Source organism: Adiantum capillus-veneris, chromosome 10, assembly GCF_014529385.1.
Source record: "Adiantum capillus-veneris isolate H3 chromosome 10, ASM1452938v2, whole genome shotgun sequence".
NCBI lineage: Eukaryota > Viridiplantae > Streptophyta > Polypodiopsida > Polypodiales > Pteridaceae > Adiantum > Adiantum capillus-veneris.
In genome coordinates, this window is record NC_140940.1 from 135,390,328 (window position 1) to 135,414,792 (window position 24,465).

Here is a 24,465-nt window from a genome sequence, read left to right on the forward strand (position 1 = left end):
CCATGTAAATCTGGTCCTCAACTGTTGTCAATAGCTTAATTTCTCTCTTTTGAAGTATTGTTCATGCCTATCTAACTAGGTGTTATGATTTTTGTTTCTCTCTCCATCCAAGCACTCTTGTTATGCTTATTAGGAATCTATTCTAATGAAATGCTCACTATGTTCATGCTATTTTTCGCTACACACAATTTACTAGGCCATTGAATGTTACAATTTGGGAATGCGGACTATACAAAATCACATAGATCTAGATGTAGTATGTATATGCTTCAGTAATTAATCTCTTATGAACTTTAATTTTGAGTGCCATCATCCAAAGTTTTGTAGAGTGTGTAGACATGGACACTAAAACATTTCACATATAGACGAAGTGATTGGAAGTTTTTACCAAAAGAAATATAACTAGTTGAAAATAATTGGAAACATTTCTTTCCCATTAAAGGAGCAACAAAGATTTTTGGCCCGCTAAGGGCCTTAGTACCCAAAGGGTGAAGTTCGTTCAATTTTTCTTATTAGACAAGTGTCCCTATGGGGGCTTAAAAGCTTGTGAATGAATAGAAAGAGAAAATAGCCTTTGAAATGCTATTCTCCAAAGGCCAAAGGTGCATTCACTTTTTGGTATGCCAGACAAAGGCTTTAGAGAACAAATAAATAAATAGTATATTCATAGCTAGATAGCACACATTGATTTTGTGCAATTCTTTCTCTAACATGGATCTTTTATATTAGGTGCAATCACTAGTCATGGCTAACAATACTCATGTTTTGCGTATGTTGTCCTTTGAGCAAAAAATCAAAGGCAACAACAATGCATTGTGGGCATGCATGATGCAACATGTTCTTGTTGCAAAGGGTGTTTGTGCTACCATACATATGTGGTAGTGATGTGTGTCAACACGCTTAGGATTGCCACGGCATTTTTTTCCTCACTAGGAGGTTTTTTCCCACATACATTGTATATACGTCCATGATTCTAGGGTTAATATATATTTCCATTGTGCACTACAACACTACTCTCTGTTGTGTGCCTTGAGTTTCTTCATCTTCTCCAAGTTTTGTGTGTTTCCTTGCAACCCTATTTCCAACAATTGGTATTAGAGTAGGTTGCATCCTCCTGTTCATATTCTCCAGCATCACCATCACACGCTTGCTCACTTTCTAGGATTTAGGTGAGCTTTGGCGAGTGTCAGTAGGTTGAAAAATACTTTCGGGAAGCTCGTGGAGCTCGGTTTGCTCAAAATTTTTGTTCAGGCTCATTTGAGTCTCCATTTCCACCATAGGCAGTACAGTGTAGGCAATTTTGTCCTTTTGTATAGATTTTTTGTCAGTGCTATTTTTTGCATATCATCAGGTCCCTTAAAATCTTCTTTGGGTTGTGCTATATAGCACATGCTAGTACCACTTTGTTTCTCCTCTTTTCGGGTAGTTTTCACATCAGGTTTAGGCACTCGCCATGGCTGACAACAACACAGATGTATTCAAGATGTTTGCTATTGAGGATAAAATGGATGGGGAAAATTACCCAATGTGGGCTTATATGATGCAACATACTCTTGTTTAAAAGGGTGTTTGAAACATTTTTCAAGCCATTGGCATAAGTCCAGATTCTGTGCATGCAAGTGCTATTGAGGATGCTGCAGGTTTTGGTGGCAGGATTGTTGCTGCTAGAGTTGTTTTGCCTAGGGCTGATGAGCAAGCTTGTTAGGATGTTAGAGATTCACAAGCTCATGCATTGATTTCATTATTTGTGAAGCGCATTGTTACTCCTCACATTCGCTCAATTGATTCAACTAACACGCTTGGGATATTCTGGTTGGTCTTTATGCAAGTCACAATGAGGCTAAAATTGCATTGTTGTGTAAAGAGCTGGAGTCAACTATTATGCATGAGGAAGATGACATGGAAACTTTCCTTACTAGTATCAAGGATATGAATGAGAAACTCATTTCTGTAGGCAAAGTCATTTCTGATAGTTCCCTTGTGCAGATTGTTCTTGATGCTTTGCCAGATTCCTACCAAACTGTTCCTAATACTTGGAGACTTATGACCCAAGGAAATCTAGATGTTTTCAAGTTTGATGCATTATGCACATTGACATTGCAAAAGTCGCTTTCAAGTGTGTCATGGGCTGTATAAGCTCACTTTGTATGAAAAGTGTGGGCAAAATTTTGCAAATACATTTTTGGATTCAAAGGGTTGTTTCAGATGCAAAACTTTGGCATGCACGTTTTGGGCATCTGAATTTTGCCAGTTTGTTACATTTGCAAAAATATGATATGGTTTCTTCTTTGCCACCTCTTGAAGCACCTATGAATCATGTTTGTGTAAAGAGTGTATTTTGGGTAAGATACAACGTTCAAAGTTTCCAAAGGATGGTTCTGTAAGGGCTACATGTAGATTGCAACTTGTACATAGTGATGTTTGTGGGCCTATACAAACTACATCCTTAGGCAATTACTTGTATTTTGTGACTTTTGATGAGTACTCCAGGCATGCATGGGTATATCCACTTAAAGCTAATTCCAAAGTGTTTATGTGATTCAAGAAATTTCTCGCTATGGTTGAAAATGTCTCTACATGTGCTATGGGCATCCTCCATTCATATCCAGGGGGGGAGTATAGGTCTCATGAGTTTAATGCATTTTTGGCTAGTCGTGGGATAAGACACTAATGTACAATGCCATATACACCTCAGCAAAATGGTGTTGTTGAAAGAAAAAGAGGTTACTTACGAAAATGGCACGATGTATGGTCAAGAGTGAAGCTTTTCCACATTCATTTTGGCTTGAGGCCATCATGTATCCTACTTATGTACTTAACAAGTTTCTACAAAATCTTTATAGTCATTGAATCCTTATGAAGCATGGCATGACAGGAAGACATCTATTGATCACATGCACGCTTTTTATTGTTTAGCTTATGCTTTGGTGCCACAAATGCAACACACAAAAATTGGATGATAAGGTTGTTAAATGCAGTTTTGTTCGTTACAGTACTGAAAGCAAAGGATACATGTTTTACTATCCGCAAACAAGACATATCTGGGTTTCATGAGATGTTGTGTTTGTGAAAGAGTCTATTCAACCCTTGCAGTCATGTACTAGACATAGTAATGTAAGCTCACAGGACATTTATGACAGTTTGTTGCCTCTTTCCAGTGGTGGAGACTCTAATGTAAATTCCAATGAGTCAAATGTATAGCCTCAAGGGGTGCACTATGTAATCATGTTAATGTATAACGTGAGTTCGAAAGGAGGGGTTTTAAAATGCAAAAATTTTAGGCAATTTAACAGAGATACATAAAAATAAGGGGTTTTTATATTCAATTTTGGAAAAAAAGATAAGGGGTCATTTTATTCATTTATACATGTTAAAAGAGGGGATTTTTTAATGCCCTACAAATGCATGTTGTATAGGGGCTATTGGACGGTGAACCCCCAGAGTGTATAGCCTATATGGGTTTCAAAAAATGCTACGGATCAGGCTATCTCTGGTGCAGATGTACATGATGTACTTGATGTGGAAAGGATTGAGAATGATAAGGCTAGAGGTATGCCAAAATGGTTGGTGCATACTTTTCATGATAATGAATTGGATGCACCTTTGTCTAGTCGTACTTGTTTAGGTTCTTGCCATATATCTGATTGTTATGCTTTGGTTGTTTCTACCTTATGTGATGCATAGGAACCTCTATCTTTTGATGAAGCACACAATTGAGAAAATTGGATAGCTACCATGCAATCAATATATGATGCACTTATAGAAAATGACACATGGGCTTTATGTGATTCGCCTCCTGGCAAAAATGCCTTGGTACAAAGTGGGTTTACAAGTTGAAATGTAATCCGGATGGTGAAATTGATCGCTATAAATCTCGACTTGTTGCAAAATGTTATGCACAACAAAAAGTCATAGATGATGAAGGTCTAGACTTTTGCTCCCACTTGTCTTATGACTACTGTGCGTTTTCTATGTCCTCTGGCAGCTCATTTTGGATGAGATGTACATCAATCAGACATTGTTATTGCTTTCTTGAATGGTATGTTTGAGGAAGTGTATGTAACGCAGCCGTGCAATTTTTTCATAAAAGGACAAGAAGATAAAGTGTAAAAATGTAAGAAAGCTTTGTATGGGTTATTGATATGTTTGAGGAAGTGTATGTAACGTAGCCGTGCAATTTTTTCATAAAAGGACAAGAAGATAAAGTGTAAAAATGTAAGAAAGCTTTGTATGGGTTGAAGCAGTCTCCTTGTGCTTGGTATGAGAAAGTTGACACTCATTTGGTTAAATGAGGCTTTTGGAATAGTGCAACAAAAAGCACTTTGTATGTAAAACATGAGGGTGATGCATTTCTCACCGTCGTTCTTTATCTTGATGATTTGTTGATCACTCAACCAAATGAGACACATATTGCTAGATTTAAGGCTGATTTGAATGCTACTTTCAAGATGAAAGACTTGGGGTTGTTGCATCATTACTTGGGCATGCAATTTAAGCAGTGTGATGGTGGTATTTCCTTGTGACAAACAAGCTACATAGAGACATTGCTATGTAAGTTTGGACTTGAGGACTACAAATCTATTGCTACTCCCATGGAAACAGGTTTGAAATTGAGTCTTCATGGTGCTCGTGATCCTGTTGACTTCACTCTTTATCAAAGTGTTGTAGGATGCCTTATTTATGTATGCAATGCAAGGCCAGATATTCAGTTTGTAGTCTCACATGTTAGCAGATTTATGCATAGCCCACGGTCTTAAGAATTGGCACGCTGTCAAGAGGGGGCTAAAGCATGTATTGGTGGTACCACTTTCTGCATTTTTTGGTGGTATACTTTAAAGAAGTGAGGAGCCGTAAATTTTTTGCCAAGAAAAATCAAAACTTGTCGAAATTTGTAATTTTAGATTCTACATGAAAAATTATATCCATTGATATACAACATGCTTAGTTTATTTTATAAAGTGCTACCAAAGAGCTGTCTAAGACACCTCTTTTTGGTGCCACCAATACATGCTTTGGCCCAAGGATATTTTGCTACTTGAGTGGCACTTTACATCTTGGCTTGTTTTATCACAAGGTGGGATCATTGCAGCCATATTTACATGGCTTTTTGGACTCAAATTGGGCTAATTGTTATGACACACAATTTTCCATGAGTGGTTTTTATTTCATGCTCGGCATTTCATGCATATCGTGGTTCAGCAAGAAGCAACCTATTGTGGCCACTTCCAGTTGTGAGACTGAGTGTAGGGTAGTCTTCACAGCTACGGTTGAGTGTGTATGGCTCAGACTCCTTATGGCTAATGTGGGTGTTGGACAGGACATTGCCAACATCATCTACACTAACAATCAGAGCGCATTGGTAGTTGCGAGGAGCCCAATTTTTCATGCTCACACAAAGCACAGAAAGGTGCATTACCACTATGTCGGAGAGAGACTCTCAGTAGGAGAGATCAGCTTGGCACTTCCCTATACTTTATGTGCTAGCTCTCATTCACCGCATCACTCTGAGGGGGGATTTGTTACCATACATATATGGTAGTGATGTGTGTGAGCACACTTAGGATTGTCAAGGCATTTTTTTCCCTCCCTAGGAGGTTTTTTCTCCCATGCATTGTATATACGCCCATCATTCTAGGGTTCCCATTGTGCACTAAGCAACACTACTCTTTGTTGTGTGCCTTGAGCTTCTTCATCTTCTCCAAGATGTGTGTGTTTCCTAGCAAGCATACTTTCAACAATTTGGAGCCTGGTGAAAGGTTATTAAGTACGACCACGTTTTGTGGATATAAGCCTTCTGGATGATGGTGCAACAACTAGCATTTCTATTGTTTGATAGAGTCGTTTCGACCACTACTATGTAGGCATGTTGGCATGCTAAAGATGTACATGTTCATGTGTTGATTCTGCTTGCTGTTAGACATTATATTACTCACACATTTTGTCAACAAAAATGCCAAAGTAGTAATAACATAGACTAGTTCTCTCATCTAATAGATAATGAGGGCAAAAATTTCTTTACATAAGGAGTTATTATTATAGATTATGTACAACGAGGATGATATGGATGTATTTTTGGCACATTTATCTAGTGTTGGTGAGATTATTCTTGAAACAGACAATCACTTATGTCTTGAAAAATTTGTATTACTTTTTTTTGTATGGTCAGAAATCGTATTTTTACATGTAATTGAGTGTGCTTGGAGAGTTGTGACAAAGAATAAACCTAATACTATGAACAGTGATGGTTTTTTTAGTGTATTTGTATAAGAGTCCTAGTCTAAAAAAGAATACGGCTAAGTAGCTTACTGATGAAATAGGCATTTATGGCCACCAAAAAGAAGACTACTAGTGTGGTTCACCTCTTGAGACTGTCCTCAAGGGGAATAGTGATGGTGAGGTTATTCTTGAAAAACAAACAATCATTCATGTCTTGAAAAATTTGTATCGTACTTTTGCATCCGATCAAAAATAGTATGTTTACATGTAATGGAGTGTACTTGGCGACTTGTGACAAAGAATAAATCCAATACTATGAAGTGTGATAGTCTTTTCAATGTATTTCTATAAGATCCCTAGTCCAAAAAAGAATACGACTAAGTAGCTTACTAATGATATAGGCATTTATGGCCACCAAAAAGAAGAAAACTAGTGTGGTTCATCTCTTGAGATTGTCAAAGGAATAGTGTCACAACAATGCTTCCTATCAAGTTAAGGGAGTTGGTAGGTTATATTTATTACTACATGTGACCCCATTTCACACAAGCTGATGCTTTATATATACTTGTGATTAAGGAAAAAAATAACAAATGCACTTGCGAAACTTGGTCTTGTGGCCAAATTTGTGGCTAGCAAATGTACTATGCATGATCTCTATTTTGGTGATACAATTTAGATATCTTGCATTTTTCATGGTCAATTGTATAAGCTCAATGCTTACAAGAAATGTGTGTAAGATTTGTTATGAGAAGCTTCTTATCTGAAGGCTATTTTAGATGCAAAACTTTGGCATTGCATGTTTTGATCATCTAAATTTGGCTTCTTTGCTATGTTTGCAAAAATCAGATATGGTCACTTTGTTTCTTTCTCTCAAGTCACCCTTAAAACATGTACATGAAGGCTCTATTTTAGGATAAATGAAGCGTACTAAGTTTTGTAAGAATGGTTTTGTGCATGCTAGATCCAAAGGAACTTGTCAATAGTGATGTTTTTGGTTCAATGTATTTAATCTTTCAGGATCCATTGTGCCTCTCAAATTTTATTGATAACTACTCCAAGGAAGCATGCAAACATCTTTGGAAGGCAAAGTCCAAAGTGATTATGTGATTTAAGAAATTCTCAAGGAGTGTGGCTACGTAGAGGAGGATTGGAAAAGGTGAGGAAGGGGAGGGATGGAAGAGTTGCAAGCTGCAACCAATCACCTCAAGGTAGCCTCAATGAAGAGGGTTGAAAAACAACACTAAGCCTATGAATGATCGAAAAAGGATGTAATTGAAATCAAAATGACGGAGCCACAATATCATCTTAATACCAAATTCAACCTCTTTTATAGACTAATTAGCAAAGCAAACACATATACATGGAGGTTTGGATGAAGATAAAGAACTGTTACGACTAATTCACGTATTTTCCTTCTAATTTCAAATCTCTTAATTTTATGCAAAAAAACTTACTTACATTCAAATATATTGTCTAGAGCTACTTGTCAAGATATATAGTCACCTTCAAAGGAAATTTAACACCACTTTTCTTAATAGATGTATCATGTTACTATTCAATGTTTCAATATAAAAATATAAAGTTTGATGCCATAAAGATACTATGTAGACATCCTAGATATAGAGTCACCTTCAAACAAATTTAACACCATTTTTTATAATAGATGTGTCATGTTAATGTTCAATGTTTCAATATAAAAATATAAAGTTGATGCCATAAAGATACTATGTAGACATTTGATGCAACGCTAAACCATGTTATTCACAGCAGTCCACTACCTACAGTTGTCTAACTCGTTGAAAAAGCCCAATGTGTGTGGATTGATTTTCTAAAAATCATATTTTGAATTCACGTATTTTCCTTCTAATTTTAAATCTCTTAAATTATATGCACAAAAACTTATCACATTCAAACATATTGTTCAGAGTTACTTGTCAAGATATATAGTCACCTTCAAAGGAACTTTAACACCATTTTTCTAAATAGATGTGTCATGTTAATGTTCAATGTTTCAATATAAAACTATAAAGCTAATGCCATTAAGATACCATGTAGACATCCTAGAGATATAGTCACCTTCAAAGAACTTCATATAAATATATAAAGCTAATGCCATAAAGATACCATGTAGACATCCTAGAGATATAGTCACCTTCAAAGAAATTTAACACCATTTTTCATAATAGATGTGTCATGTTGATGTTCAATTTTCAATGTATAAATATAATGCTAATTCCATAAAGATACTATGTAGACATCCTATGCAACACTAAACCATGTTATACACATAGTTGCACTACCTACAATTGTCTAACTCCTTGAAAAAGCCCTATGTCTGTGCATTGATTTTCTAAAAGTCATATTTTGAATGAGGCATGCATGTGCCAATTTTAGGTAAAAGCCTCCTTGAACATCCCTCTGACATAGGAGCACTAGCATAAGCTCACTATCAAACCATAGTAGTCCCCTTAATATAGTCTCGACCAGCCACACTTGGCCAAGTGTGCCTGTGTCAGGTGTGCTGGCCTACACACATCTTCTGTGGACTCCACTCGTACATCATGCCACTCCTTATATCTTATGTGGACTCCACTCATACATCATGCCAGTCGTGGTATATTCTACACACCCTATCCGCACCTATCACCATGGTCCCACTCTTATAGATGATGACACACTATACATTTCCATTTAATATGTGCAATAGATAATCTTTTTCTACTAGCACAATAAAATAGCATTATAAATAAAAAGTGAAAAAAGAATAATGCGTGTACAATATAGGTATAACTATCTTTCTTGCTCATTCCCAAACTTTTTAATACAAGTTTTCAACAATAGATGAAGGGGTGGTGAGGTTAATGTCACTTTTTAGGCACTCACTATGTACTAGCTAATGACAATCATTTACTATTTTTTTTACCTAAATTGATGAGGTTGTGTGGCTTTTAGACAAGCGATGGAAAATGTTGTTAGGTTATTTTAAGCAATTGAAAAAGCATGAAAATGTTTTTTTTTAAATGTAGAACATAGTACTTTTTCTTGCACAATAGAGTTTAATGGCTTCTTTTCAAACAAGGGCTTAATAAAGGCATTGCATCGTACTCTTGAAATTTCACAAAGTGTATATGCTAAAGTTTTAAGTTTCCTTAAAAAAGAGTCAACCAAAGATGATTTAAGGTGATATTGAATAGCTAAGAAGCTAAAATCTTATGATCATTATCTCTCACCTAACATGAGTTATTTAATTTCTTTTAGAATAAAGTTTTTTATTTCTTCTCAAATATGTATTGCCTCCACTCATTGTGTATGATAAAAGTGTTTGGGATGTTTTTTTATGACAAAGACCACTTGTGGGTAGTCAGATGAGTAGAAAGAGGTAAATGTTGGATAATGCAAGTTGGCACCAAGAATGTTCCACCGTTTAAAAAAAAGAAAACATACATAAAGTTAGGGGTTCATTGAATCCTCGTCTTTTCTATTAATAGTGACATTAGCATATAAGATGCTCTCTCTCTCTCTCTCTCTCTCTCTCTCTCTCTCTCTCTCTCTCCAAAGAATATACCTTTATAGAATTCTCACCTACATCCATATGGCAAGAAACTACACTTTGGTGCCAAAGAATTAATGCAGGTTTGCTAGGATATGGGCCTCACTAAGAAAACTCGTCATCCATTTTAAGGGGAGGGATAAATGAAAATCTATAAGGCCTAGACAAGGCCTTAGTAAAGCATGTTACTGCATACCCTTCGATGAGTCAAAGATCAACATTATCATCAACATATAACAACAATGGAGTCCATGTCCCTATCAGCTAGGCACCTTTGTCACCCTCTCTCTCTCTGTGATCAAAAACCTCATTTATTTACATACCAAAGAGAGAAGACAATGGACAACCTTGTTTCACTCTTAATAGGAGTGAACTAAATCAGATATCCCCTCGAACTGCGTACATGTCCCACCATTGAGTTATACAAGGCCATGAACCCCCAAATCAACACAATGGGGGCACTCCCATCTCCTGTAGTCTGCACATCAATCTACCTAGATGCCAAACCTTTTTTCTTTCTTTTTTGTCATAAGTGTCACTAACTTCGCCATCATTTGATGGTGTGGGCCATTGTGATAGAACTCGGTTTATTTTCGTATTTTGATAAAAAGAGATTAGGTCTCCTCAATCTTGAAAAAATAAAAATCTCGAGTGCAGAAGTGAAGAGTGAGTTTAGAAAATGAGAAGCCTCATGACATTGAATAGTCAAGAGACTCATATAAAGAGATGGTCTAGTTCGCATTGTGTGAATTGACACATGTCCTTTGGCGTCTTGTTCTCTTTGAAGTTTCTTAGGCAATGAATTTATTTCTTTTTTATGACATTAGGAAAGAGATATCGTGTAATGGAGAATGTATTTCTTGAAAGCATGAAGCATGACAATAACTGAGATATTCCATGCAATATAACACCTTCTCTTGGAAATTGAATCATCAAAATATCACGTGGTTGATGAATATCCTGTAAGCGCCAAGCTGTGTAGCGCCATAGTTTTGTGCCCATAGAGCAGTTGAACTAATACATACATTTTCACAAAAAATACACCAGAGGTCTGCAAATCCAAATCCAAAGAACATGCAGGACTACTAATCCAACCAACAATAGAAAAGTGAGGTGAGTGCACACTTCACTTTTCTCCTTCATGAAATATCCCCTACTTTCCTTGTATGGTCATCTCATTTCACTTCTTCAATTTAACAGACTATCTAAAGACGGGCTATCCACAGATCTTACTACACTAATCAAGTACCACTTAAAACAATAGAACAATAATACCGTGAACCCTGGTGATTAGAAAGCCAGAGTTGAAATAAATAACCAACTTTGCCCATTAGAAGTCTTCTGTGGATACTTTGAGTACACTGCTTGATATGTACAAAAAAAAAAATGTGCTCCCATGGAGCTCTATCTTACAACATATTCCTTTTTTGCAAACAGTGCGGCATAGCGGCCTCCCTGAGCAAGAAGAGATGAGTGTGTCCCCTCCTCTAACACCCTTCCCTCATCTAGAAAATATATTCTGTCCGCTTTTTGCACGGTCTCAAGGCGATGGGCTATCACAATAACCTACAAAATTTACACATTCCCCACTTTAATCACAAAAATGAATATCAGTGCAAAAGTCAAGAAAACCATATGCACCTTCATACTTGGGTGAAACATGTATATTTTAAAGAAAAAATTTAACACACTGACCGCTTGAATACATACAAATGCATATCAGTGCAGAAGGCAAGAAACGTATACATAGGGGTGTATTTATAACAAAAACATTAACCACTATGCACCTTCATACCTGGGTGAAATATGTATAATTATAAGAAAACATCGCAAAACTCTTGCAAGAGAAGAATGCAATGCAAGGCGCTTGAAAGAAACTCTGTTTTCGAAAAGTAAGGAATCACAGCTGTGCAATAAAACCAAAACAACTTTCCAAATCTTAGGAATAAATTAGAGGTACCAAAAACAGAGTACATGATGCTGCCTTATGAAAAGGAGAATAGACAATGGATGACCTCCGCATACATAAATTTAGTTTCATAGCGCCAGGACATCTAAATGTAAAAAAGATGTAAGGTTCAAACTTACAAAAAATAACATCAATGAAACTAAAGACCAAATCTCTAAGGAGCCCAAGGTAGAGCCGTCACCGGACTTCTTCACATCAAATAAGCTAGGTAGTTCCTAATCTCTCACACTGATCCTGGCATGCTATTCCGAAATGTCAAGGAGAAGAAGATCAATTTTCCAAAGGAGGACAGAATGCTAATGCTGAAGCGTTTCTGTTGGGGGCAGGGGGGGATTGCAAGCTCCAACTCTACAAAACTCCTAATATCAAGTAGCCTACAAGTTGCAGAAGGTAAGATTTACTTACTGTTCGGCCCACCATGCACCGATCCAATGCATCCCTTACAAGCTTTTCAGATATGTTGTCCAGAGCAGATGTGGCCTCATCGAGAATCAATATTGATGGTTGCCTGTAGAAAGCCCTTGCAATAGCCAGCCTGAGGAGCGAAGAGAGAGAGAGTGAGAGAAGATTTTTAAAGGTCGTAAAGTCGTAACCCCTGATACAAGGAATATTTGTAAGCTAAATTCCACGAGTACTCACGTTATCAAAACCTAGTTTGAACAATAAAGATTGCACCAATCTCAAGGTCTCCCACTAAGCAATCAATCGGCCCAATTTATTCACAGTCAAGCCCTTACTTACATCGCATCTTTCATAGTCCAATCAGTATATATATTATAGCTTCCTAAGTTGAGCATAATTGGTTGGAAAAAGATGAAACAAGACTGCAACTTAATGCCGACCTTTGCCGCTGTCCACCACTCAAGCATGAGGCACGATCACTTAGCTTTGTGTCATATCCATTTACAAGTTTACTGATAAAACTGTGTGCATTTGCCAGTGTCGCTGCCTCTTGTATCCTCTCCATATCATGGACACCAGACAATTCTCCATAAGCTATGTTTTCCGCCACTGTCCCGGAGAAAAGCCCCTAGTGACAATAAGAAGTTAGGCTTCCTTTAAAACTTAGCTCAACCACAATGCACTGCGTAAAAGGCGAGGATTCACAAAATTAGCACAAAACAATTCAAAATTAAACCTCCCAGCACATTAGAGCTCATGTTAAATTAGAGAGAAAAGGGTACTAACAATTTCTTGAGGTACAATTGTCACGTGCGTTCGTAATGCTCTCAAACTCATGTTCTTTATATCGTGCCCATCTATTAATATGCATCCTGCAATACAGTTGCTACAAGACCTGATGTGAACATTGCAAGTTGTGTAAAATCTTCCAAGTAACAATTCTACAACCCAGCAATTGCAATCTAACCTTCAACAGGGTCGTAGAGACGAAGTAGAAGTTTTGCAACTGTTGTCTTTCCCCCTCCCGATGGGCCCACTAGTGCGACCATTTCACCAGCTTGGACATGAAGTGACAAATTTGCCAGTACATTTGGTACTTTATCATTATACCGAAATGTGACCGCACTAATCGTCACATCACCATTTACTTCACTCAGGACCAAGGCATCGCTTTGTTCAACAACCTGACACACATGCGCACACCAAACAAGATATTAGCATTTACAAAACTACTGAGCGGCAGGTTGATACAACAAGATCTGACTCCACAACAACAAAATCACCATGACATGCTATGAAACCAAACAGTTCTTTTGTCTTAGGCTTACCTGTCACAAAAAAACCGAGGTTTAGTCAAACTTTATATACAGCTTGTTACCATAAGAGTGATGAAATAAAAAATGTGCTTTTACTTTTCCAGTCGAAGATGTTATCTCAAAAAGCCTTTCAACAGCTGGCTCCCCCTGTTTCAGCTCATTGTATGATTTGCCCACAGCCTGTACAAGAGCCCATCACAAGCATTCTATTACCATACTTGCTCTTTATAAATAGCCCCTTCAAAAAAGAATGGTTGCCGCTGACCTGGATAGGATCAACAAGAAGAAGCAGGGATGTTGTGAAAGAGATCATGTTAGCTGCATTGAAAGACCCATGAGACACGGCCCAAGTTGCAGCAGCAAATAATAAGATAGCCGTTGACGCATAGACTGCTGTGATTGCCTCTGGTATGAAAGCTTTCATTTTCTTCTTCTTTATCCTTGCCTCAGTATCTATCAAAGCTAGCCTTTGAAAACGCCACTGCTCGAATTCCTCTCCCACATAAGCCTTTACTATGGACATTGCAGGGAGAATCTGCAAATTTCACAATATTACAGCAGCCAGAAAATCCAACAAATCACACTTCTTCAAGATTTTGAGAACCCCCTGACCTCGTTCAAATAAGATGACAAGCCCGCAATGCTATTTTGCCCTTCTCTTGAAATCGTCCTCAGCCTCTCACCAAGGACCGCCACAACAACAGACATACACGGGATAACCTGCAAAGGCACCAAAAAAAAACAAAAGGGGCATGCTAGAAAATTTTAGGCTGGAAGGAAACAAACATAGCCATTCTCAACAGTGCCAAAGAATGAAACCGACCAGTACAGTGACAACAGAAAGGAGTGGGCTCAATAACACCATGCGAATACTCATTGCCACAAGCTGCAACATACTTGGTATCAGGGTCTGCATGGCAAAAAATTAAAACTGTGTATTAAATTTAGCAAGTGGCAGTGCCAAGAGGTAGGACACAATACTATGACAAAACTCTTGCACCATCTTTTATGGATAGCCAGCCGGTGCACCCACATAAGAGAGAGAGAAGAAGAAGAAGAAGAAGAAGAGAGTTTTAACATCGTAGGAAACTATCCCGAGAGAGAGAGAGAGAGAGAGAGAGAGAGAGAGAGAGAGAGAGAGAGAGAGAGAGAGAGAGACACACGTAGAAACACTTGAGAGAGTGAAAGAGCCACACATAGAAACACTCAAGAGAAAAACGCTAGAGAGTGTGCCCAAAACTCTGGAAGCTCTACTCACTGATGACAACATACCATAAAGTACAAGGGGGGGACCGCATATATAGGGAAACTAGAAAAGTGTCCTACCCAGTCAGAAAACCCCATGATCCTGAAAATGCCCAATAAATGCTAATATATCTGTAAACTCACTGAAAGTGACCTGCAACACACATTTACCCCGGGAAACCTTGCAAAGAAAAGGTACGTCTAACCTCAAATACGGCCGGCACAGTCACAAAACAGCCTCACTCCCTAATCTGCTCCTCGGAGATACTAGAGCCACTACCCGATAGGAATCTGAATTCTAACACCTCTCCATCACACACACACACCATAGTGACGTACCCCCCCCCTCCGGGACGCCCCCCCCAAAGGAGGAGTAATCGCCCTTGATTATGCCTCTGCAAAACAAATAGTGAACAATAAAATAGCTCGGTAAACACTAACTCTTATGTATATATGCATTTGACTACTCAAACAATGAACCAGAAAAAAGACAAGTCACTAAGCACATTCACATCACTATCCCAGTTGAGCTCTTAGACATGAACCATGATTCTTATGACTTATTTAGCTATCACATCCGGACCGTGTTGATCTCTAACGATGTCTTGATGCACTAAATCTCATCACTCCAGATTCACATCATCGAGAAATTGCTGCAGCCATTTCATCTTTCACACATACTCAAACCAGAAGAGAAAGTAAACATAAATTATTGAGTTATTAAGGAATTTCTAACCATAATCCCACAAAATAAAATCAACTTTTTATATGTGTGTCATAAAGTCACTCAACAAAGTACTGTCAACTTGTCAGTACCCCCAAAATCTCAGAGAAAGATTGGTTGACTCTATTCCCTTCAGGACAATCTGCAACAAATTCAACCCGCTCATTTGACATGCACTTTTGGAATAAATGGAGCTAAACCAAAAGCCTTAAGATTAATCTCTAGTATCTGAGGAGTACTTGTGAGACATGAACACCAGAGAAACGTGAACGCTGCCTGACAGAGCTTGAAACTCCCCCCCACCCCTTCCCTTCGAGCTCCACTTCATCCCTGTTCCATCGCATCCTGCATTGTCAACGACCAGCATGGGAAATTCCTTTTGTCATAATACACTTGGCTACTTTAATAATTGACTTCTCAAAAGAGAGTTCCATGTTAGTAAGCCATAGGCTCCTAGCCATGACCCCTAGCTCGCCTTTGTGTTCACATATGCCCGAACTATAGGATATATCACATTCCTTTCCCTTCGAAAAGAATTTTGGCCTCGAAAATTCGATTGTGTTAAGTGGAAGTGATTGATAAGAATGGCTCAAGATGAGTGCTCAATAAGTACACAAGGTTCCTTCTACTTTAATGAGAGAGATGTGCAATAGAATCCAAAGAAGAGAGAATGTTACTGTGAGGGATAGAGAGAGAGAGAAGACTAACACCAAATGGGGTCCCAAACCCCCCCTCCAAGGGCCCCCTTCTGAATTGCTAGAGAGGTATTTGCTTTTGATTGCACAAATGGTGATACGATGAATCTAGATACTGAGATGCTGATGGGATCTTTCTATGAATGCTTGGATCGAGAGGCTAAGGGCTGAAAATAGAAAACACTAGTGCTTCTGGCTTGGATTGGCAATTGCGATGAGGTAATGGGCTAATCTGTTAATGCCGATGTCGAGGGTGCTGATGAGGATGATGATGGACTGAAATCAGAACACACTGGCTGGTCTCAAGGCTGAGGCTGGATCTAATGCAAAACCCTGGTGAGGATTTGCTACTGATGGCTAGGATTACTAACGCTGGGAGTGCTGAGAGGTTGTGGCTGAAAACTCTAATGATGCTTGACGAAAAAATCTAGGGATGCTCACAAGGTAGAAACGTGCAGATCGTGGAGGTCCTGCTGAGGTACTGGCTGCCCATCAGGTACTAGGTTCTGAATGATGCAAGTTGTGACTCTTCATAGGCTGGGAATGCTGGGTCAAGCAGAAGAAGTGGCAGATGATGCCCCATGCCGTGGCTCATAAATGTCACTTATTGATAATGTTGACTTATCATCAAGAAGACGTGCTTTATATGCAATAACCTACCCAGACCATTCTAGAGCTAAAGTCTTAAATGGGAACACTCCCTAGTGCCTAGACCTAGCAGACGTCGGTAGTGCTCTTATGCAATCAAAGGGCATGCAACTAATCTAAAGTCCCTGCAAATTGCAAGAGTTGGCAACGTGGTAGCAAGTACGGACAGCCCACCTGGGCGCTAGCTTTTGGGCCAGAAGCTTTAACTTTAATGCTTTTCAAGTGAGATGCTTTTGATTTTGGACCAAGGGCCTTTAAATATGTAATCAAGGGTCTCTCTCTAGCATTCTACCCACAGTAGGTGCACAGAAGAGCCACTAGCACTGTACCTTGTTAAAGCAATATAAAGAATATCGAAAGGGATGCCACGGTTTGAGGCCAGTGCCATCTAGCAGTGGAACTCCGCCACTCAGTGTCTCTCTCTCTCTCTCTCTCTCTCTCTCTCTCTCTCTCTCTCTCTCTCTCTCTCTCTCTCTCTCTCTCTCTCTCAGTTCAGTTATTTTGAAGTGCTAAAAGTCTCTTCCAGTCTGTTCTTTTCAGTTGGCAAGTGGTGTCGTTGTCACGAGGACATGGCAATTGCTAACTTGAGTTGTTGGTTTCTTTCCGATGATTTTTGTTTAATTTTTGGGACCCTCTTTTTGAAGTTGCAAATGGACGGACATTGTATGGTCGTTGTGGAACAACCAGCGGCCCAGAGTTTCACCCGCAATCGGGAAGGGCAGGTCACCACGAGTTGGTCGGGTCAATCAAGACTGGAATCCGAGAAGTAAAAGGGTGTCTAGGCTCAGTTCAAAGTCATTTAGACCCCTGGCGACACTTATAAGTTGGTGGGTACTAGGGAATTAACTCAGAAGAGGCAAACTCGACACTTGGCAGTTGTAGAGGAACCTGCACGACACCTCAACTGGAGGGGGCGCCCAAGAGAGAGAGAGAGGGCTGATTTTTGTACAAACAATGTGTGCTACAGTGTGTGTGAGCACTGAGTAGTGGATACAAGTGCTCACAGCTTCAATCGAAAGCTTGCCTTCTCCCTTGCTCTATGTAGCGCGACGATTTTCTCTCACGCATCTCTCTCCCCCCTTCGCACATATGGTAATGCCCCACTAGTTGGGCTTCTCAGATGACCATGTACAGTTCTGGGGGGGGGGGGGGGTTTAATGCGCATTTGCAAAGGCAAGAGCCTTCTGTACAAGAACCGGATTAGCTAATTGCTAATCCCCTTCAAGTACGCACAGTTCCATCGCTAAGGAATGCGAAAATGGAGAGTTTTCTCGTGTGAAAACTCGTCCGATTTTCAAGGGAATTATCCCATTGTGTGCGGGACCACCGAGACACGCGTAGCCATGCTCGCTCTGCTCGAAACGGTTCAAAACAGAGAATTACAGCCTGCTGTGTTTTTCTGCAGGTTTAGGGTTTTGCACCTAAACTGCAGGGAATCGCCAGGGGAGCCTCGAAAAGGCCTTGGGATGCGTGTACAGGGCAGTAGGCACCAAACTATGGCAAAACAAAAACTTACAGCATGCTGAAATTGACTTGCAGCTCACTGGAAAGCTTCCATACCGCAAGGGAAAGTGTTCTTTACGTGTACTTTTGACCTACAGGAGTTTTTGTGCCGTTATGCTGACGAAATTGAGTCAAAAACCTGCAATTACAGCCATGGATAGGTTTGGAAAGCTTGGTGAGGGTTATAGGTGGAAGCGTTTGGATCGTTTATTTGTCAGGGGAGCCTCACGAAAGCATTGGGTGCTTGTACAGGACAATTTAGAGAGATTTCCGGAGAGGAATCTCATCTAATTCAAGGGGCAAGTGACCCTACAGGTGCGAGAGCTCGAGGTCTATCCACAAAAGTGATCGGCACGTGGATTGGAGCGCAAAACAGAGAATTCAGTGAGCTGTAATTTCTCGCCGGGTTTTGCAAAGTGCTCTAAAGTGCGTGGAAAGTCAATGTTTACTTGAAATTTTGTCCGTGGAGACTTCTACCGTGGTTATACTGCCGAAATCGGGTTAGAGTAGAAGAATTTCAGCCCGATAAAAGTGGGACAGCTTGTAGAGGTTTACAGGTTTTTCTCAAGTATATTAAGAATACAAAAATTCCGAAAGGGCCGCCAGTCTTAGGGGCCAACAGGTGTCGTTGTCTGCTCGGTAGCGCTTTAGCTGCCAGGCCGTGGTTTGTCTTGAAGTGTTGAATTCCAATCACACGCTTATTCATGAAGTTCCTTTGTGTCCTAAAGTCTAAAGTAAAGTTTCGAGGGAAAGCCAAAGTCTACCACCCAACGGGCTGGTTTCATGGTTCCATCGCCGGGAAAGAATCACTTTTTCCTCAAGAAGTGAGCCTCGGTTGGTTTCTGAGCAAAGATACAAAGCTTAGGAACTTGGAATTACACTATGGCTAACACGACGGATGACACCAGGGAAGACGGCTCCTCTTCAAAGGACAGACAAGAAATTCTGCGTGTTCCTACATAACCTTTTCAGCGTTCGCTATGCCAAAAAGTGGTCAAATTATGGCTGATTTTTTGCTGCGTTTTCAAGGTTTGCAAGTATGAACCAGTATGAGATAGGGAGAGGTCTCACGGTAGTAGATTAGGTGGCACGCTACTCGCTGAATCTCTGAGGCGATTGCTTGGATTCTTTGACGCATTGGTAAATCATCTTGAAGTTTGAGCTTACTTGGTCGTGGTAGTACGCTACAGTGTTCTGGAATTATGCTCGTTTGCAGAGGGAAGAGCCTCTTGCACAGGTAAAAGCTAAGAGACAGGTTGCAAGATACTATTTGGTGAAGTTCAAGAACTATCCACCTATGGATGCAAAGTGAATGGAAGAGCATGAACTATCAGAGTCACCAACTGTATTGTAGCTTTATGTTGAGGCTTTTGGGTTACAGCCTACGTATGCCCCAACCCAACGTCTGTAAAGGAGCGATAATGATAGAACTAGCACATCAAATGTACTCATGGATTCAGTGCAATAGCAGTGAACATTGTTTGACAAAAGTATGAAGGTCTCATGAAGTCATTTGTACACATGTTTTTACAGTCTTCTTTCGAATACATGCGATGATAAAAGGGTGCTTACCACACTAAATCATATAGGGCATGTATATATAGCTTACAATCGAGGACGTTTGCGATTTTAAGAGGGCGGTATGTCATGAGGACGTGGCAATTGCTAACTTGAGTTGTTGGTTTCTTTCCGATGATTTTTGTTTAATTTTTGGGACCCTCTTTTTGAAGTTGCAAATGGCCCGACATTGTATGGCTAGTGTGAAATGACCGACGGCTGAGAGTTTCACCCACGATTGGGAAGGGCAAGTCACCACAAGTTGGTCGGGCCAATCGAGATTGGAATCCGAGCAGTAAAAGGGTGTCTAGGCTCAGTTCAAAGTCATTTAGGCCCCTCGCGACACTTATAAGTTGGTGGGTACTAGAGAATCAACTCAAACGAGGCAAACTGAACACTTGGCAATTGTAGAGCAACCTGCACCTCAGCTGGAGGGACGCCAGAGAGAGAGAGAGAGAGAGAGAGAGAGAGAGAGAGAGAGAGAGAGAGGGCTGATTTTTGCACACACAGTGTGTACTACAGTGTGTGTGTGTGAGTAGTGGGCGCAAGTGCTCACAACTTTAATGGAAAGCTTGCCTTCTCCCTTGCTCTATGTAGCACGACGATTTGCTCTTGCGCATCTCTCTCTCCCCTTTGCACATTTGGTAATTGGCCACTAGTTGGGCTTCTTAGATGACCGTGTACAATTCTGGGGGTTTTATGCACGTTGGCAAAGGCAAGAGCCTTCTGCACAGGAACCGGATTAGATAATTGCTAATCCCCTTCAAGTACGCATAGTTCCATCGCGAAGGAATGCGAAAACGGAGAGTTTTCTCGCGTGAGAACTCTTCCGATTTTCAGGGGAACTATCAGTAACAGACTTGGACACTCCAAGTCAAGAATCAATCGCGACAGCACCAAATAACCACTTCAAAACAATTCACAAATCACAATAGATTTGCACTGGCCCGGCGGAGTTCCGTGCCTAGAGATATTGGCCCCAAAGACTGGCGCCCCTTTCGGTATTTCTTCATGTATTAAATCAATGTCAAAGTACAAAGAGCGGTTAGGGTTTCACTCTCAGACTCTGCGTCCATATGCTCTGCAGAGTGAGCCCTAAATCATGTATATAAAGATTACAAGGGATGCCCAAAAGCAGAGCCCCAAAAGCTTGAAAGCAAAAGCAGATTCTCTCTCTCTCTCTCAATGAGAGCAACAAAAAGCAATTATGCCTTTCTCTCTCTCTATCTTCCAAGCATAGCCAAAAGCCGAGATTTGCGTCGCTCAAAAAAACCATACAAAAAAAAAAAAGTCCACGTCCACAATCTCCGGAAATTAGGGTTTCTGCTGTCGGTAGCCACGTCATCACTTTGTGACATACCCCCCTCTTGAAAGCATTGTAATCGACCGCGATTACGCCTGCAAAACCGACAAAAGTCATAAACCGTCTTAGCAGACACTGATTGTTAGTACCTACGTACTAGGGACACACATCTAGCACATGTACCAAATCGACAAGTCACATCACAGGACATCACATGACATTCAACATTCATTCGGATCTTAGACCATTATTTATCGGCAATGTAGCTAGTAATCACATCTAGGTCCAATCGGGACCTCATCGATGTCCGATTGACTAACCCCTATTGCAACCATGTCTATTCGAGATCAATCAGACCAAAATGTTGCAGTCGTTTCGTCTATCAGTTCCTGCACTCAAAAGAAGTCAGGAACAAATTAGTATCATTATCAAGAATAAAGTCATCCAGCAGAATATTGTCAGCTCTCAGTATCCTGAAGCTCAAAGAGACATCAATGACTTTAGTATCAAAATCAAGGCATCTGTTGACAAAGGAGTGGAGTGACTCCCCTCTTGTGCAACCCAGTGCCCACTGCACCAGATCTTCGACCAAGCTGAATTCTCGGTTCCGTTTGGAATAGACTAAGCTAAACCAAAAGCATCGAGGTAAAGTTTCACAATCCGAGGAGTATCTGCTAGGTCCTCCTCCTCCATCTACTTCGCATCAAATGCAGGAAAGTTCTTGAACTTAACCAAGAACCGCCTTTGGACTTTACCTTTCTTCGTATCCCTATGTGCCAAAATCTGTTCAGGAACAAGGGTTTCCTCGTTTTCTTCCACTTCGGGTTGCTCATCAGGCTCCCCATCATCAGGCACATCACCCTTAAAAGGTTTCAAGAGACCCACATGGAATGCATTGTGAATCCTCCAAGTATCTGGCAGTTTCAATCGGAAGGAGACATCATTTATCTTTTCAGTAATCTGGAAAGGTCCGTACTATCACATACTAAGCTTTGGAAAAAGCCTCTCCTTTCCGTTTTTCTTTCTTAGGCGTGCCTTCTCAAAACATAAGAGCACCCAATCATCCTCCTTCAATTTCAAGTCGCGACGATGGCGATCCGCTGCCTTTTTCTGCCGTTCTTGAGACTTCTGCAAAGTCTCGCGAACCTTGGCAAAAGCCGTATCCAAATCTCGCGAATATTCATCCGCTTCAAATATCTAATCTTTCGTGCTCAGGAAGGATGGAACCTTCGTAGCACTTTCAACAATCTCAAATGGCGTCTTTCCCGTCAAAGAGTGTATCTTGTTATTGTAGGCAAATTCCACCAAAGGTGAGTTCTTTTCCCATTGAGTCTTCTGATCCGAGATACAAGACTTCAATAAATCTAAAACCACTGAATTGGCAATCTCAGATTGCCCGTCAGTCTGCAAGTGGAACGATGACGAGAACTGCAACCGCGTGCCAATGTTCTCCCAAATTGCCTTCCAAAACAAACTCATAAATCTGGGGTCTCTGTCGGAGACCATCATCTCAGACGTGCCATGTAATCGGAAATCGTCGTGATCATTCTGTGTTCTTGGGAGATCAAAAATGAAATCCATTGCAATACTTTCCCAAGGGCGGGTGGGTATGGTAAAGGCTGTAACAATCCCTGTGCTTTATGCCTGTCAAACTTGACCTTCTGGCATACTAAGCAACTGCGCACAAACTCTTCCACATCCTTTTTGAGTCTGGGCCAAAAGAAGTATCTTTCTACCCCCTTCATGGTGGTAGCAATGCCGCGGTGACCCGTAAAAGGTGGACAGTGGCATTCAATCATAACCTTTTCCCTAACATGGTTTTTCTCATCAAGTAGCCTTCCCGAATGGAGTATCCTGCTACTGTCTCCCCATCCCGTATCCGTGTGAACATATCTACAAAATCTCTATCTGTGGCATACTAGTCGACCAACGGCTTCCAAGACAAAGCATCTGTCACCACATTCTTCTGTCCCTGCACATGGACAATCTGGAAGTCAAACTCTAACAAGATGTTCGCCCACCGCATCTGTTTTTCCAAAAGCTGCTTTTGTGACAAGAAGTAGCACAAACTTTGATGGTCTGTAAAGACAGTAAAATCCGCTCCGAGTAGGTAATGCCGCCACTGAGTAAGAGCATGGATAACCGCCAAAAGCTCTTTCTCATAAATCTGTGCTGTCATCTCCGGCCTAGAGAACAATCGGCTCTCGTAAGCAATGACATGGCCTTCTTGCATCAAGACCGCACCCAGACTACGACCACAAGCATCACAATATACTTCAAATGACTTCTGCAAGTCCGCCAAAGTCAAATTTGGTCCTGTAGTCAATTTCTTGTTCAATGTCTGAAAGGCAGTCACCTCTGTGGATCCCCACGAGAAAGGGACTCCTTTCTACATCAAGATATGCAAAGGGGAAGCAACCTCTGCAAACTTTCGTATGAACCGCCTGTAGTACGAACACAGTCCCAAGAAGCTTCCAACTTCATGGACATTCTTCAAATCGGGCCAATCACGTATAGTCTCTATCTTGGCCGAATCCATTTGCACTCCTGCTGCTGAGACAAAGTGTCCCAAAAAGTGTATCTCTGAAGCAGATGATCTCTGTGTTCTGCCTCATTCTTGGAGACAACAATGACATCATCAAAGAAAGTGCCAACAAATAGCCTGTACTCTCGAAAAATCCCGTCCATCATCCAGTTAAATGTCGCAGGAGCGTTAATTAAGCCAAAAGGCATCACCAAAAACTCAAATAATCCAAAAAGTAGTCCGAAAGGCTGTCTTGTAGATGTCTCCCGTCGCGATTTGGATCTAATGATATCCACTCTTCAGATCAATCATGCTAAAGCACGAGGATCCCTGTAATCGAGTATATCATCGATCCTAGGAATCGGAAATCTGTTCTTGATGGTGATTTTGTTGAGAGCTCTATAATCGATGCACATTCTCCAAGATCCGTCTTTCTTCAAATCCAACAACAGTGGAGAGCAATACGGTGAAGTACTAGGCTGGACAAGACCCTTTTCCAAGAGGTCTTTCACTTGGTTCATAATCTTTTCATCTGTACTCGGCTCACATGGTAAGGTGGCCGGTTCGGTGACGTGCTTCCAGGTATCAGGTCAATGGTCTGATCTTCAGGCCCTCTAAAAAGCAATCGGCATGAGTGTGGAGAAAAATCTTGGCGTTCTTTTGACCAGGTCAAACATATTCAACCTTTATCCATCGTTCAGTTCTCTCCCAAAAGAATGAGTAAAGAAACTGAAGTAAAACAAAAATTCGTTGTTTCTGTGTTGAATGGTTCTCATCCCACTGCAAGGAGAAATAAAAAAATTCGTTGTTTCT

The 24,465-nt window shown here is 40.4% G+C and overlaps 1 protein-coding gene across 1 annotated transcript in view; it reads right to left on the reverse strand.

Annotated features, from left to right (window-relative positions):
* Positions 1-11,038: 11,038 nt before the first annotated feature.
* The window catches only part of LOC147449712 (ABC transporter B family member 29, chloroplastic-like), a 30,289-nt gene continuing 16,862 nt past the window's right edge, over positions 11,039-24,465 (reverse strand). The window contains exons 2-10 of the mRNA XM_086522070.1: positions 14,277-14,363; positions 14,066-14,173; positions 13,719-13,988; positions 13,550-13,633; positions 13,105-13,321; positions 12,924-13,009; positions 12,578-12,765; positions 12,141-12,270; positions 11,039-11,332 (exon numbers count right to left, since the gene is read on the reverse strand). Of these exons, the coding sequence (XP_086378196.1) occupies positions 11,171-11,332; positions 12,141-12,270; positions 12,578-12,765; positions 12,924-13,009; positions 13,105-13,321; positions 13,550-13,633; positions 13,719-13,988; positions 14,066-14,173; positions 14,277-14,363 (1,332 nt within the window). The 3' untranslated portion in view covers positions 11,039-11,170. The remainder of the gene's footprint in view (positions 11,333-12,140; positions 12,271-12,577; positions 12,766-12,923; positions 13,010-13,104; positions 13,322-13,549; positions 13,634-13,718; positions 13,989-14,065; positions 14,174-14,276; positions 14,364-24,465) is intronic.